This window comes from Poecilia latipinna, unplaced genomic scaffold, assembly GCF_001443285.1.
Source record: "Poecilia latipinna isolate Pla-1442-1.1 unplaced genomic scaffold, P_latipinna-1.0 Scaffold180, whole genome shotgun sequence".
NCBI classification, from domain to species: Eukaryota; Metazoa; Chordata; class Actinopteri; order Cyprinodontiformes; family Poeciliidae; genus Poecilia; species Poecilia latipinna.
Window position 1 is genome coordinate 142,066 of NW_015112796.1, and position 13,896 is coordinate 155,961.

At 42.4% G+C, this 13,896-nt stretch overlaps 2 protein-coding genes across 2 annotated transcripts; both read right to left on the reverse strand.

The window, feature by feature from the left end:
- Positions 1-1,142: 1,142 nt before the first annotated feature.
- On the reverse strand, positions 1,143-4,560 carry timm10 (translocase of inner mitochondrial membrane 10 homolog (yeast)). Its single transcript, XM_015030354.1, has 2 exons — positions 4,335-4,560; positions 1,143-2,245 (listed from the first exon to the last, which is right to left on the reverse strand). Exons 1-2 carry the CDS (start codon positions 4,403-4,405, stop codon positions 2,050-2,052), a joined length of 267 nt encoding a protein of 88 aa, XP_014885840.1. The 5' UTR covers positions 4,406-4,560; the 3' UTR covers positions 1,143-2,049.
- A 96-nt stretch (positions 4,561-4,656) lies between these two features.
- Positions 4,657-12,916, reverse strand: LOC106946186 (uncharacterized). The gene is made up of 8 exons (XM_015030353.1): positions 12,719-12,916; positions 11,025-11,091; positions 10,709-10,823; positions 9,670-10,607; positions 9,178-9,267; positions 8,474-8,954; positions 5,986-7,650; positions 4,657-5,192 (listed from the first exon to the last, which is right to left on the reverse strand). The coding sequence occupies exons 3-8, from the start codon at positions 10,809-10,811 to the stop codon at positions 5,005-5,007; spliced, it is 3,465 nt and encodes a 1,154-aa protein (XP_014885839.1). The 5' UTR covers positions 10,812-10,823; positions 11,025-11,091; positions 12,719-12,916; the 3' UTR covers positions 4,657-5,004.
- Between the last annotated feature and the right edge of the window lie 980 nt (positions 12,917-13,896).

A 13,896-nucleotide genomic window follows, 5' to 3' on the forward strand; every position in this document is an offset into this window, starting at 1 on the left:
ACTATGAGGGGAAAATGAATTAAGTTTTTATTCGCTATAAGCCATAATAATCAAACACAAATAAAAACTTGGAATATAGCCCTTTCAACCACTTTTCTTATTGAAATACTGACAAATGTTTTTAATTTTGGCTAATTGAGATGCATCAAGCATGGGACAGATTCAGTTTCTCAGAAGATAAACACAGTTCACTGTTTTTATTGAGTGTGGTTAACAACAGACTGCAGTTTGCACATGAACAAATTTTAATCGACGAAACACTGTGGTCCGCTAAGAGCCAAACCAAGTCAACACAAGCACAACAAAGAGCAGAGTCCATTTTATCTGGATGAACCAAACAGCAACAGCTGGACATGAAAAAAAAATGATGAGTAAATGTTGGGTAACACTTTATTTGAAGGGGTGTGCATAAGACTGACATGACACTGTCATAAATGTGACATAACACCTGTCATGAACATGAAGGCGTCTTTATGAATGTTTATGACAGTTGTNATGAAGTGTCATTCAGTAAATGACACTTTTAATGAAAAGTTGCTCTAAAAGTTACATTGAAAGTCCATTAAAAGTGCCATGATTTTTGTAAATTATGGCACAAATAATTTACAAAAATCATTATGGCACAAATAATTTACAAAAATCATTATGGCAATTTTAATGGACTTTCAATGCAACTTTTAGAGCAACTTTGCATTAAAAGTGTCATTTACTGAATGACACTTCACGACAACTGTCATAAACATTCATAAAGACGCCTTCATGTTTATGACAGGTGTTATGTCACGTTTATGACAGTGTCATGTCAGTCACACCCTTTCAAATAAAGTGTTACCAAATGTTGCATAGTGTCTTGGTTAAAAACACTTCATCTCAATCAACACAGCCACTGTTTTCCAAATTAGTTGTAGACTCAGTAGAGCTTTAACTATGCAGGCAGAGCAGACCCTAGAGTATTTGGGGCCCTGGGCAGATCACGCCCACCAACCCAAACCCTTATATCTCTTTTAGTCTCAGTTTGACAGTGTGATGATTTCCTGCTAAGATAAATTGACACCATCACAGAATGAATTCCTTGAGCCTAGAATTAATAGTTTTCCATTAATTACTAAAGAAATAGCAGCAAATACATTTTGTAGGCAGATTTAGTTCGCAGACTTATTTATTCTGTCGACAGTCATATCTGGTGTGTGGTTGTTAATACCGTCTAAAGTCAGGACATATGGGCCTGAGAGCTTATAAGAAAGTTAAAAAAATTAAAAATTATTTGTAGTCAAGTGTAAATAAAAAAACACACATCCAGTTCAAATGTAAGCAAAACAAATAATTAAGTTAGGTCCATTAAATCATGACTGTTAACCATCTTTCTCTACCACATTTGTTAGTTCTTTAAATCACATCTTACCTTACATTTAAATTTTTTTTTCAATTTAATATTCAAAAATTTGGGAACCAAATACAAAAGTAAGCTTATTCTTAATAAATATGTTTCCAAATCTGAAATTTTGAGACTTGTATACACAAGGGGCCCCCTGCTGGTCTGGAGGCTCTAGGCACCAGCTAAAGTTACTTATATCTTGGACCGGCTATGTCTGCGACCTTATGCAATATTAGGAGTTTACTTTTTTTTTTGAAACACAGAAAAAAAAAATGTGAAAGGCTGACTGAGATCATTTCATAATCAGTAACAGCTCAGTAGCTTGAATGGTTCTGGACCAGAGACAGCTGGAAATTAGCCGTAAAACTGAACGTAAAATGTCCTTCTTCCCAGGCGGTTCTCTGCAGGTGAGGTCTTCAGGCAAATCTGAAGAAACCAAATCCAGAGAGGCTTGTGGAGAACCACTTTCCTCCATTACTTCTTCAGTGCTGCCTTTTGCGTCATCCTCTGATGCAAAAGAGGAGGAATCTCATCTTAATGGACCCTCAAAACCTTTAACTTAACTTTTTTTTTATTTACCCACCCTCTTGTTAAGACATGAGTCTGTTAGATCCCACACATCCCAGCCCAAACTCTTGCATTTCTCTACACAGACGTCGTTTTCTTCAAAGTCTCTATCCGCTCCCCACCGCCGCTTTCCTCATCATCTCCTCATCCTGCACAGAGAGCTCTGTGAGTTTACGTCCCAGTCTCTCGTGAAGGTCCAGGTACTTGGCCACGCAGCGGTCCAGGCACACCGACTCGCCCTTCGTCAGCTCCGCTTCCTTGTAGTGTGGCGGGACGCACTTCCTGTGGCAGGCATTTGTCATCCTGAGAACAGAAAAAGTCCACACTGTTGATTTAATACAGACAAAAAGTCGAAAAAAAAGAAAAAGAGAAGTTACTTCATTTATGCTCAAAATCTGCTGTCTGGTAACCCTCAACAACACCACCTGCTGGATTTTAATTTTAATTCATTAAATGAATTCATTTGTTCAAACAGGAGGATAATGAATTTCAATGAAATTTCGCAAAACGTTATGGCCGACAAGAATGATTGCTGGGCTCAAAAAGTGCAACTTCAAATTATAAACATAACATTTCACAAAACAACTTTTCCAGACACTTCGATTTAAACATTCACTAATAAATCAAAACCTTTGTAAGAAGTGCTGCACGTGGTAGAAACAGGACGATGCACCGAGAAACTCAAAACGGATCGTAAAACATAGACAGAAAGAAAAACTATCAGCAATGTGAGAAATATTACTTCAAAGAACCCAACGACTGAAAAGAAGCAGCATGAGTCAACCAGAGATGACAGGAATGAATCCACGCACCCCTGTTGTGAATCAATTTAAAACAAACTCAGACAACTTCCGGAAACATTTCCTGTCTTTTATTCATGCTGGCCTAATTTTCACACACTCATCCATTTTGAGGAGTTTCTGTTTCTCATTACACACCTGCTGCACACCTGACGTCAGCAGGATGATTTCAGACTGAGCACATTTCAGGAGATCTGGAGTGAGTGGGTCCAGATAAAATGGAAAAATGTTGTAGATCAGGGAACAAGTTTGGTACATGTTTTGAAAAAAATGTTTTTTCCCCACTCTACAACCTTGCACCATATTGGGAACATGACATCAATCAACACAGAAAGTCACTTGATGTTTACTGAGCTGCACTTCCACTGTGTTGTGATCAACAGGACGAGGGAAGCTGATGAAACTCTTTCTTCATTCACATGTTGCATTAATTACAAACGGTGTGCATTATTGTGCTGTTGGATCCTACAGTCTTAGCTGGAACACTCCCCGTCTCATCACACCAGTGCTACCAGGAGGGCTTGAATTGTTTTTAGCAAACATCACATTCTCACAGTGCCATCTTCTGAAATTAGATAATTAAAATAAATCTTACTCTCAACACAAAGTAGCAGAAATGTGTAAAAGTGTAATAAAATGACATGATTTCCATTTTGTCTGCACCTGTGTTTCTTACCTGACACACTCTGACACACTGAAGAAAAATATTCACACAGCATGATACTACCACCACCATGTAAAAGGTGTATTCACGTTTCCTTCTCTGTTGCCAAAACATTTTTTTTTTTTTTACTTTTAAAAATGTCTTTTACACCGCATAACAACTTGACTCTCAATAAATTACCCTTTGAGCTGGCTTGGCTTTATACAAGAGTAGACACTCATAAAATAATTTGTTTTCTGTTATTAATTTTTATTTTATTGAAATACTGTAATTTAAGTTCAACACATTATTGATTGTATATTTTATTATCTTATAGAAAACTCACCTTAAGACCGGGGCAGGATTTCAAAAAGAATGCAACACTTATCATTTATGCTCAGCCTATAAATCGTGACCTTATGACTGAGTTACTGCTGACGTTCATTGCAAGCCATGTGGTTGTCCTTCTGGAAGAAGGGCTTAGGTCGAACCAAAACTTAACTTTTGAATCCTACATGCAAAAAATATATCAAAATGCACATCACCCTGAACAAACCGTTCTCATGCTGAAACATGGTTGTGACAGCATCATGCTGTGGGGATTCATTTTAGTCGAGACTGAGAAATTGTACATAATTAATAGGATGATGATGATGAATGGACCCTTAACATACAGGCGGAGCTACAGTGGATTGGTTTGGATCAAAGGATCTGCTTACATTAAGTGTAACGTGACAAATGTCGAGGGGTGAACATACATTAGTTATGGATTGCGCAATTTAAGATACAAAATGTACGACTTTATAAGTTGTAGGTGGAAAACAGTCCTTCTGATCAGAATATATTCTAGATCAACCTAAAACACTTGAATGATCGACATTCACCTTATTTATTTTGTGTGTGCGTGCAAAACTCAGCAACGGTTTTGGTTTGCTAGCAGAGCATTTACCGGTTGTACATGTCAGCCATCATCTCCACCTCCAGCTCCGCCGCCAGCTGCTGCGCCTTCATGGGGTCCATGTCGCCGTCTCCGTGCTGCTCAGCCCCGGCCTCTAACCGCAACCCTCGCCGCTCCTCTGACCCTCTGCTGCGGACAGAAATCCCAGCCGCTGCCTCTCCTGTAACCTTCAAAATCTGCAGCTAAAACACGTGCGGCGCGTTTCCTCTGTGACTTCCGCTGGCAAGACAACGTAAAACGAGGGCTTCCAAAACAGTGCGCCCCCTAGAGGCGTTTCTCTGCACGCCGAGGAAGAGAAGGCAAAAACCAGACATGAAAAGACAACGTTTTAATTAACATAACATTATATTTTACACATAAGACTGTTTTCAACTTAATAGCTTCTAAATTTTGTCAAAGAAATTAGTAAAATTTATTTGAAAAATATAACCAACAGTGAGAACTTTCCTCCTGCCTGTTAATACAAGAAATGTAAACACCCTCCACTCGAACTGTACATTTTTAACTAAATCTGGTGGAAAACTAAATTCTGATTCAATAAAAATAAAGCATCTGCCAGATAGAAACAAGTGAACTCCAAAAATTATATAAAAATATGTAACTAAATTAAGTGCTGAACAAACATGGTGAAAAAAAAATGAAAAAAAAACATAACTAAGCATTATTCTCCTTCATCTCCTATGACATCTATTTCAATAACATCCTCATCCTCCTCTTCTTCATCTGGAATGACGACGACCCTTTCCTCTAACTCTCTGGTTGAAAACTTGTCAGGAGAGTAAAGTATGACGTCCACCTCTTCGTCCTCCTCCTTCCCGTTGCAGCCGGACAGGGTGCTGCCGCCATCACCTGGTGACACAAACAGTGCTGGGTATTTTCTAATGGCTTTCTTTTTTGCGACGTCACTCTTCACATGCAGCAGAAATCGGGTAAAACAGAGCACACTGAAAACGTCCGAGTGTGTGTGAAAAGTTTGTTCCTGCATCGACAAACCAAGATGAGTTTTTGTCTCAATATGGAAAGCTGCAGAGCTTTCCATATGTCCATTGTTAAGATTAGTTATGTGACATTCAGGGCATTTGACATCCGTTTAGGAGACCGCACTTTGTCACACCGATGTTTTTCACCTTTTCACAAATGTTCAACAACAGCGAATGTGTTGAAACCTGATAAGCTCTGTGGATGGAAGACAACAATTTTCCAGTTGAGTGAGCTTCCTGAACAGATAAAGAGCCTGATGCTCATAGTTGCTCTCCGTCCGATCTGACTGAGCTCCAGTTGTTTTGCAAAGAACAGGAAACATCTAAGACCCCAAGAAAGATGGCAGACCTGAAAAGACCCGACTACCAATGTACAGCACGTTGTTCAGATCATCGCTTCGAAAATAAAATGAAAACCCAGTGTCATTTATCATTAAGTGTTGGTTTATGTTCCTGTACCACATACAGTTACGCTGGAGTTTGTGCTTGTAGCACGAGGGAATGCTGAGAAGTTCAAGAGGTGCACGACCTTTTCAGCTTTTTAAATAATTACATCTCAGTCTTTCGGTGGCAACACACAGACTGGGACGCTTTCACAGTCAGTGAGGTTTTAAAACCTAAATCAAACCAAAAACACTGATGAAAATCAAACCTCTTCATACCTTCATCAAGACTTGTAGCAGACAGTTTCTCCTCTTCTGGGACGTCGCAGGAAGAGGCCGGTTTGTCCTCCTCGCCCGAACCGCAGCTCTTCCTGGCCTCTGAGCTGCTCATTGCATCCTGCTGGCTCGTTTTACACGCAGCTGCCGACGTGTTGGGAAGCCGGATGTGATTTTCATCAACTGCAGCATCAAAAAGTGCCCGGCGGTGAGTCTCTGAGGCGCCACTCTTGTCTATTTCTGCCTGCTTCTCTAAGTCTCCAACATCCTCAGGTTTGTTTCTGTCTTGGACTTCAGTCCCTTTCCTTGTTTTGGAGTGTTTGCGATTAATCAGTTTTTGGAACTCCTTCAGAGTCACCATCCATGACTGCTTCTGTGGTTCCCCACTTTTCATGCTATCCGTTTCGTTTTTTCCAGAGCTCTCATCACTAGCGGTCCTCTTCAGCTGCCCCGCCTCTCCCTCGCATGCAGTGCCCATCAGCTTTCCACACTTTACGTCTTCCATTGGCGATTCCTTCTCCGATATTTCCTCGCCGGCCTCAATGTGACCCTTGATTTCAACGAAGGCGCCGGCATCTTCTGGAAACTTCTCAAGTTTTATTTTAGGCGGTCTCCCACGTTTCCTCTTGGTCACGGTCGGATCTTGTTTGTGCGCTATGACGGCCCGGTGGATCACCGGAATTAAAACGCAGCACTTATCTGAGACGGCGCTGCTCGCGCAGCGCTCAGACTGCTTCACAAAGCCCCTGGTCCTGATCCGCGGCTGTTTGGCGCCGAGGTTTCCGGGCTCTCTGGATTTCTCGTTGCCGGTGGCTGTCGATGCTGGCGGGGGATTGCTTAAGGAGCTGATGGCGATTTCCCTCTGCTTCATCAGAACATTGTTGCACGACAAACTCACGGAACAAACTGTTGTTGCTGCATTTCTGACTTCTGGGTCCAGGGATGAAACTTTAGGCAACTCTCTCCAAGAATCCGGCCGCCGCCGCCTTCTCCTCTTGGGCGGTGCCATGTCTTCTGCAGCGTCTTGTTTGTTTTTCTTCCTCTTCATGGCGTCGGTTTTTCTCTCTCGTTTGGGTTTTAGTTCTCCCTGTCCCACGCTCTTCGCAGACCCTGCCTCTCCTTCGTTTTTCAGCTTGAGCTTCCTGAAGCTTTGCGACTGCTCTGCGTCGCTGCCCGTTTCCAGCAGCTCGGTTTTACCCGCTGTGATGGCGTTGAGCGGAAAGGTCAGCATGCAGGCGGTCTTTGTGAGCCAGGGCAGAATTTGAACATCATTTTCCATCCGACCCGAGGCGCTGGTGTCGGACTGTTGGTGACCTGTCGGGGGCACCAACGGGGAAAGACATTGCGGCAGCCTCAAGTCCTCCATAGTGGGCAGGGAAAACGCTTCGGCTGACTGCGTGTCGCTCTCATGCGAGAGGGACAAAAACTCGATACTTTGGTCTTCCTGGCAGAACGGCTGCTGCATCATCAAGTCGTGAAGTTTCTGCCCGTTGGGGAAACACGAAACGGGATACGGGGAGCTCTCCCCTCCGGTCCAGCTCAGCCCGTCCATCGGTCCAAAGGATCTGAACTCTGAGTGCTGCGGTTGCTCTGTCTGCAGAGCCGTGTGTGCAGCTGAGGGGTTTGTGTAGCCTGGTTGGTTCTGAGCTCCAAAACAGTAATGGAGCCCTAGGAAACCAGATCATCAGGGGTTAAAGGTCAACATGAGGGAGGGAGGAAGGGACGGGGAGAGGAGAGACAGAGACAGAGAGAGGGAGAGAGAGAGAGAGAGAGAGAGAGGAGAGTCCGTTAAGTTCGGGTTTTGGTTTGAAAATAAAAATCCATCCCGGATCATTTTTAGACAACAAATGTTCTGATTAGGGATCCAACTAATGATTATTTTTGGCCATCAAGTATTCTGATGGTTAATCGGATAAAACAACTGCTCATACAGCAGATTTTTCATTTAACCATTGAAAACTTTTAATGTAATAGTAGAAATAGATTAAATGATGCAACTAAACAAATAATCCAACTCCTTTTTTAAACAAGACAAAATGTATTACCTACAATTTAATAACAGCATTTATTTAGTGAACGCTTGATCATTTGTACCAAAGGATTCATATGCAGCTAAAACTATCATTGTGAAATCAACATGTGAAAAGCTCGACCCTTTTTGCTCGACTTAACATACATACAGTAGGCCTGGTACGTCGATTTTATTTAACTTTTTTTTTTCTGCAGAATTTGAACCAGGTGACGGTAAAACTGCCACCTGAGGAGTTCTGGGTAGAACATTTCTATATATTTTTACAGTTTTGACTTACTTACTGCTCTGAGTACACGTTGTTCTTTCAGCAAATTGACTTTTTTATTGTCTGTATACTCCAATTAACAATTAATCAATTACTAAATTATCGAACGATTACTTAAATAATCGATTAGTCACAATTAATCGCTTCAGCTCTGGTTTGGTCACATTAATAAAGCAGTGTCAAACAATATCAACCTGTGTCCGTGTCTGAGTGGCTCCCCTGCCTCCCCAGGTCTTGGTAGAAAACACACTGCTCTGCACAGACGTCGGAGAGCGGCCCCGCCCCGCTCTCCACACCAGGGACTTGGCAGAAGGTCGGCACGCCGTCGTGGTTCGCGTGCGTCTTCCTGCAGCTCCTGCCCAGGTCCGGCAGCATGCTCATGCTCATTATGATGTTCTCCAACAGCTTGTCGATCTTCTCATCGGATTCCTCCGTGGGACCCTGAGGCGGCGAGCGACCCTCGGACTCCAGCTCGCTGCTGCGGCTCAGAGAGAGCCAGCCGCTGGAGCGCACCTCCGAGTCCGAGCTGGTGTTGGCGTGCTTGGGAGGCTGGGGGGAGGAGGTGAAGACAGGCTGGACCCTCAGGGTCTCTGGCTTCTGGACCGGATGGACAGAGCGGGCAGGGGTGTGGACAACTTTGGGAGCAGATTGAGGGGGTTTCCGGTTGGAGCAACTCTACGGAAACGGACACGAGTCGGATTTTAGGAACACGTTGTTTTTTTTTCTATTTTTGTTTTTTATTTTGCGTTTAAATCTAATCATTTTCAACGTGAATCTGCACTGACTGAACTAGCCTGAATGAAAAAAAAAAAAAAAAAAAAGAACCTCAAGAGTCGGTCAAAGTTCAGCCATGGTGGCATAAAACAGATTAAGCTGTGATATTATGCTGTGTATCTACCTGATTCGGGTTGGTAGGAACCGATGCCGACTCGTCTGCGTCTTCCACGATCTCCCACTCTTCTCCTTTAGTCCTCCTCCTCAGTTTCACCTGAGCCAAAGATGACTGAAATAATGTAATCAAACCACAGCTCTGTTCTTCCTATTTAAGCTCCTGTAGGTTCATTGCTTTGAGCATTACAATTTGCAGCCACGAAACAAACACATCAAATAAAGTTCTGATTACTTTTAAGTCTCTACTGTCTCTATTTCACCAGGTTGCCTCCTGAATTTTTCCGCTATGTATTTTTGGTAAAGTGGGAAGAGGATTCGCCAGCATACAGAGACGTACTGGAAGTATTACTCCAGGATGCAAAAACATCCATTAAAATTGGCTTTAATTTGCAGATTTTAATATACTTCCAAATGTTTCCAGATCATGAGACGTTTTTGATTATAGTTCCCCTTGACTGTCGTTCAGTGTCATCGTCTGAGTGCAGTGTGCACGTCTCACCTTGACAGAAATCTGTGCAGAGTCCATCATCTGCTCTACCTCTTTCATCCTGTCCATATTCTTTCCGCTTCTTCTGAGATGCGAGTTGCTCTTCTCCTTTTCTCCTCCCCGTGTCGTTTCCCTGCAGACGCCACTTGGCTGAGCACAACTCCCTCCGTCCACAGTCGCGTTTCCGTCTTCCTGTCCTGGCCTCTCTTGCTCCACTAACTGTCTGGAAATGCTCTTTTCATGAGATGCTGGTGAACTGGCGGCGGAGTCGTTGGCGACCGGTGGCACCGTCCCTCTGCACCTGGACGACGCTGAGAAGGATGAGGAGTGTGTCAAGTAGTCGAAGGACTGACCAGCTGTAGACTCCGGCTCGCTGTGGACGGTTAGGTAAGGAGTGAGCGAAAACTTGGAGATGTTTTGAGGTAGCAGTGACGCTGACGAGTTTGTTGGAGGCGGAGTGTGATCAGAAAGAGGACCAGGACTGGCCGCAGACATCAGAGTATCGTTTACAGTTTGTGTCCCAACAGATAAAAAGCTTTTCCTCTGAACAAGGGAATCATTCTCCGTCTTTCCACTGATCTCAGTCTCAACCTGTACATCCTGCATTTCCAACCCTTTGCGCGGCTCTGTGCCCTCACCCGTGTGAAGCCCCTGCCCTCGTTCCAGCAGCTCTTTGCCTTTCCTCTCCCCATCTCTGCAGCCCAACACGAGGTCAGAGATTCCAAACTTGTGGGCGGCGGCCAGAATGTCGTTCTGCTCCTTGCTGCTTTTCACTTCCAGCCGCCCGGAGTACAGGAGCCCAACCAGCTTCAGTAAGGTGTGGGCCGTCACCTCCTGCAGGTGGAGGAGACGTTTCTGCCCCAACGGAGGAGTGGGAGAGTCCGACAGCCTCTGGCTCAGGTACGGGCTGAGGGCAGCGAGGACGCAGCTGTGGGTTGGGATGGAGATACCTTGGTGGAGACAAGTCGGAGAAGTTACTAACCGGGATTTCTTGAGTTTTTGGGACACACTGTCACGTATTTCCTGATGTAGCTTTTAGTAGCGGCCTCACCCTCAGTTTGCAGCAGGGTGTCACAGAACTGGGCGCGGTTTTGTTGCGTCTGCAGCTGTTCAAGAAGCTGCATTTCATAGCCGGGCCACCAGAACCTCTGCATGTTCGCAAGATCCTGGGAGCAAAAAGCACCAATAGAGAGGAGCACTTCAAAAAACATACTGCAGCTCAACAAACTACTTGTAATGTTAGACTAAGACCGCCAGAGTCAACATAAAATGCAATAATGTTATTCTTTAAGGCAAAAAGCTCTACAATCAAAGCTAGCCCTGTGAGGAGGACATACAACTGCCTCCTTGGTTACATCATTAATTACCTGTGATTAATCACATTTTTTGGGGCTACATACGATGAGTTACACCAAGGACTGGTTACTGCCGGATCTGTGGGACAAATAAATACGATTATCAAACTTATATAGATCAAATAGAAAAAAGAAACTTAAACACAACTTGTCTGAACAACATGAGGTCGGTGAAAAGCAGGGCTGGACAATGGCTGAAAACTTATCACGACAGAAGCATATGGTATCAGTCGACATCAATAACTGTCTATATCATTAATTATTGATTAGATTTTGTTTTAAATATCTGAAATACTGGCGTGACCTTTCCTGTTTTATCTACAGTTTTTACTCCACACCTTTCCCTAAATAAACCTTTAGGTTTACCGTAGAGTAACAGCGGCAGTTTCAGGTTAAAAATAAACCTTTAGGTTTAATTAACCTGAAACTGCCGCTGTTACTCTACAGGTTGTTGCTAGGTGACCAAAGTAGGGAGGGGCCTGACACTGCTTGTTACCCAGCAGCAGGCTGTTGCTAGGTAACCAAAGAGCGAGTTAGTTGATTCCGCTCACCTTGCTTGGCTCACAGTGAGAGGTTGAGCGGTTAAAGCCTTTCCGCTGCCTACATCTCCCAGAATGCTGTGCGGTTCTGGATTGGAGTTCAAATAATATTCTGCATATTGAACACTCTATCAGATGTACTACGTATTGATACTGAGCACGTGTTTATTGCGGTATGTTGCTGTTATTGACTTACTGTCCAGCCCTAAGCGAAAAGCTCTTCAAACCCAAAAATACGTCTTGGTCTAAAAAGTCATTGGCATCCATCAGTCTGAAAGGGTTTACAAAGCAATTTCTATGGCTTCGGGATTCGAGGGAACCACGACGATGATAAAGGAACAGGAGCAGCCGGCCAGCGAAAGTTACTTGAAAATGGTTTTAACAGCTCATTCAGGAGGTTACAGAGAAACAAAGCGCTGCAGTCTACACTTGTCACGGTTAACCCAGCAGTAAGGTACAGGTTTGGATCCATGAGAAAGTTTCAAGGTCTAAATCACTGCTGAGCAGAGAGAGTGCAATGGTCCATGTCACATCTGTACTGTCATGACCTGAGCATCAAACATGGTGATGGCAGGATAATGGTCTGGGGTTGCTTTGCTACTTATGGATAACTTGCAATTTCAGAACAAAAAAAAAAAGAAGTAAAATAATTTAAATTGGATTATATCATAGACATCACATATTCTATAAAACACACGATGTAGGACGGACAAAGTTTTCAAAATAATCCAGTTCCAGTTAAATTTAGCGGAAACCCCCTTGGTGCTTGCTACATCGGATGCTAACTTCGGCAAAATCCAATTGTTAGGGACGGGTCTAGATTTTGTAGTCTGCAGTCTAATTTGGAAATTTATAATGCACTTTAAAAAAAAAGACTGAACATTTCTGATTCAAGTTTTCTTAAGGGTCTCAAAGCAGAACACGTGGAGTAAGGTCCGTCTTTTCTCATGCTGGAGTTAAGGTCTATGACCTTCACTGATAAAAAAAAAAAAAAGAGAAAAAAAAACGGTTAGCTCTTGTAATTAGGCAGATCAAAAAATCTAAAACAGATGCAGAAAAACCTTTTCTAAGAACGATTATCCCGACTGAATAAACCCTGAACTTGTTGATGTTAGCTATGTTACATTGCTAAATTTGCTAGCTGCGGGTTAGCTTAAAAATACTCACCTTTACTTTTCCTGTAGCACAAGCATTTGTCTAACGAGGGATTAATCTTCTTTTCACATGAAATTTACGCTAAACTGAACATTACAAGGAATCGATAAATGTTCAGTAGTTCTCTTTCTCACTCGCTGTTTGCTGTTTAATCTAAAGAGGAGTCACCGCTTTTGCGCGGAGCAATGCCACCTTGTGGCCGCTCTGTCAAACTACAGGAGAGAAAAACGAGGAAACCTGTTCTGTTAAGTAAATAGAAATTTTGACAATTTAAGTTAGTAGCTCTTTGGAGCTAAAATATTTTTACTTGTTATAAGTATTTAAAAAGAAATATTATTGCATATGACACAATATATCAATAACATGCATAATGTAGTAATTATGAAGGTCTGCCTGAATACAATATTTGATTTAATATTTGAAGTATCATGAACGCAAATCCAGCTCCATGTCAATATTTGACCAATTGGAAAAAACTGCTACCAATTCCCACCCTCTTACTTTAATTGACTGAGATGCTCAAGTTAAAGACTGGTAGGCACCTTGACAGAAAGAGAGTCAGGATATAATCAATAGTCACTGTAATGTTCAGAAATAGTTCAAGAATCACGTTTTCCTCGCATCACATTTTTAATTATGACCGATACATATTTTCAGTTTACAGAACTTTGTGTGCCTCAATGAGGAACCAAACTCATTCCTCTGACAATAGGCAGGCACTCTACTGACCAAGAGTTTTTTGTTTTGTTTTTTAAAAAAAGCAACCAGAGTCCACAGGAAAATTTTATAAAACTTGAAGAACTGCTAATTAAAATAAATTTTAAAGAAATTACAGTACTCTGATCTGTGACATAAAGCTGAACAGAAAGTAGTAACCATGAAAAAACTCAAATGTTTCTAAGAGACATTGATGTGTGCTGCAGAAGGGAGTAGATTAGCAAAAAAGAGCTGCTGGTGAAAATTTAGGTTTGTGGCTGTTGATTTTAAACTCCATCCCCACTTAAATTTAAACTTGCACTTTGGTTCTAGCTTTATTTTATTTAAGTGAGTTATTAAAACAATTTTTATTTACATCTACACTCACCAGTGTCAAAACATTGCTACGACGCTGGCGTGGGTTCTGTAAACCCAGTAACAAAGACAGTAGGGGTTACACCTTCAGCACTTTTGAAAATTTTTGAAGACCTCGG

Coding starts and splice junctions, on each gene's coding strand:
- timm10 (XM_015030354.1), bottom strand. CDS start 4,405: ATGGACCCCATGAAGGCGCAGCAGCTGGCGGCGGAGCTGGAGGTGGAG. Junction 2,246..4,334: donor ATGGCTGACATGTACAACCG/GTAAATGCTCTG, acceptor TTCTGTTCTCAG/GATGACAAATGCCTGCCACA.
- LOC106946186 (XM_015030353.1), bottom strand. CDS start 10,811: ATGCAGAGGTTCTGGTGGCCCGGCTATGAAATGCAGCTTCTTGAACAG. Junction 9,268..9,669: donor CTGCACAGATTTCTGTCAAG/GTGAGACGTGCA, acceptor TCTTTGGCTCAG/GTGAAACTGAGGAGGAGGAC. Junction 7,651..8,473: donor CCACTCAGACACGGACACAG/GTTGATATTGTT, acceptor CTGGTTTCCTAG/GGCTCCATTACTGTTTTGGA.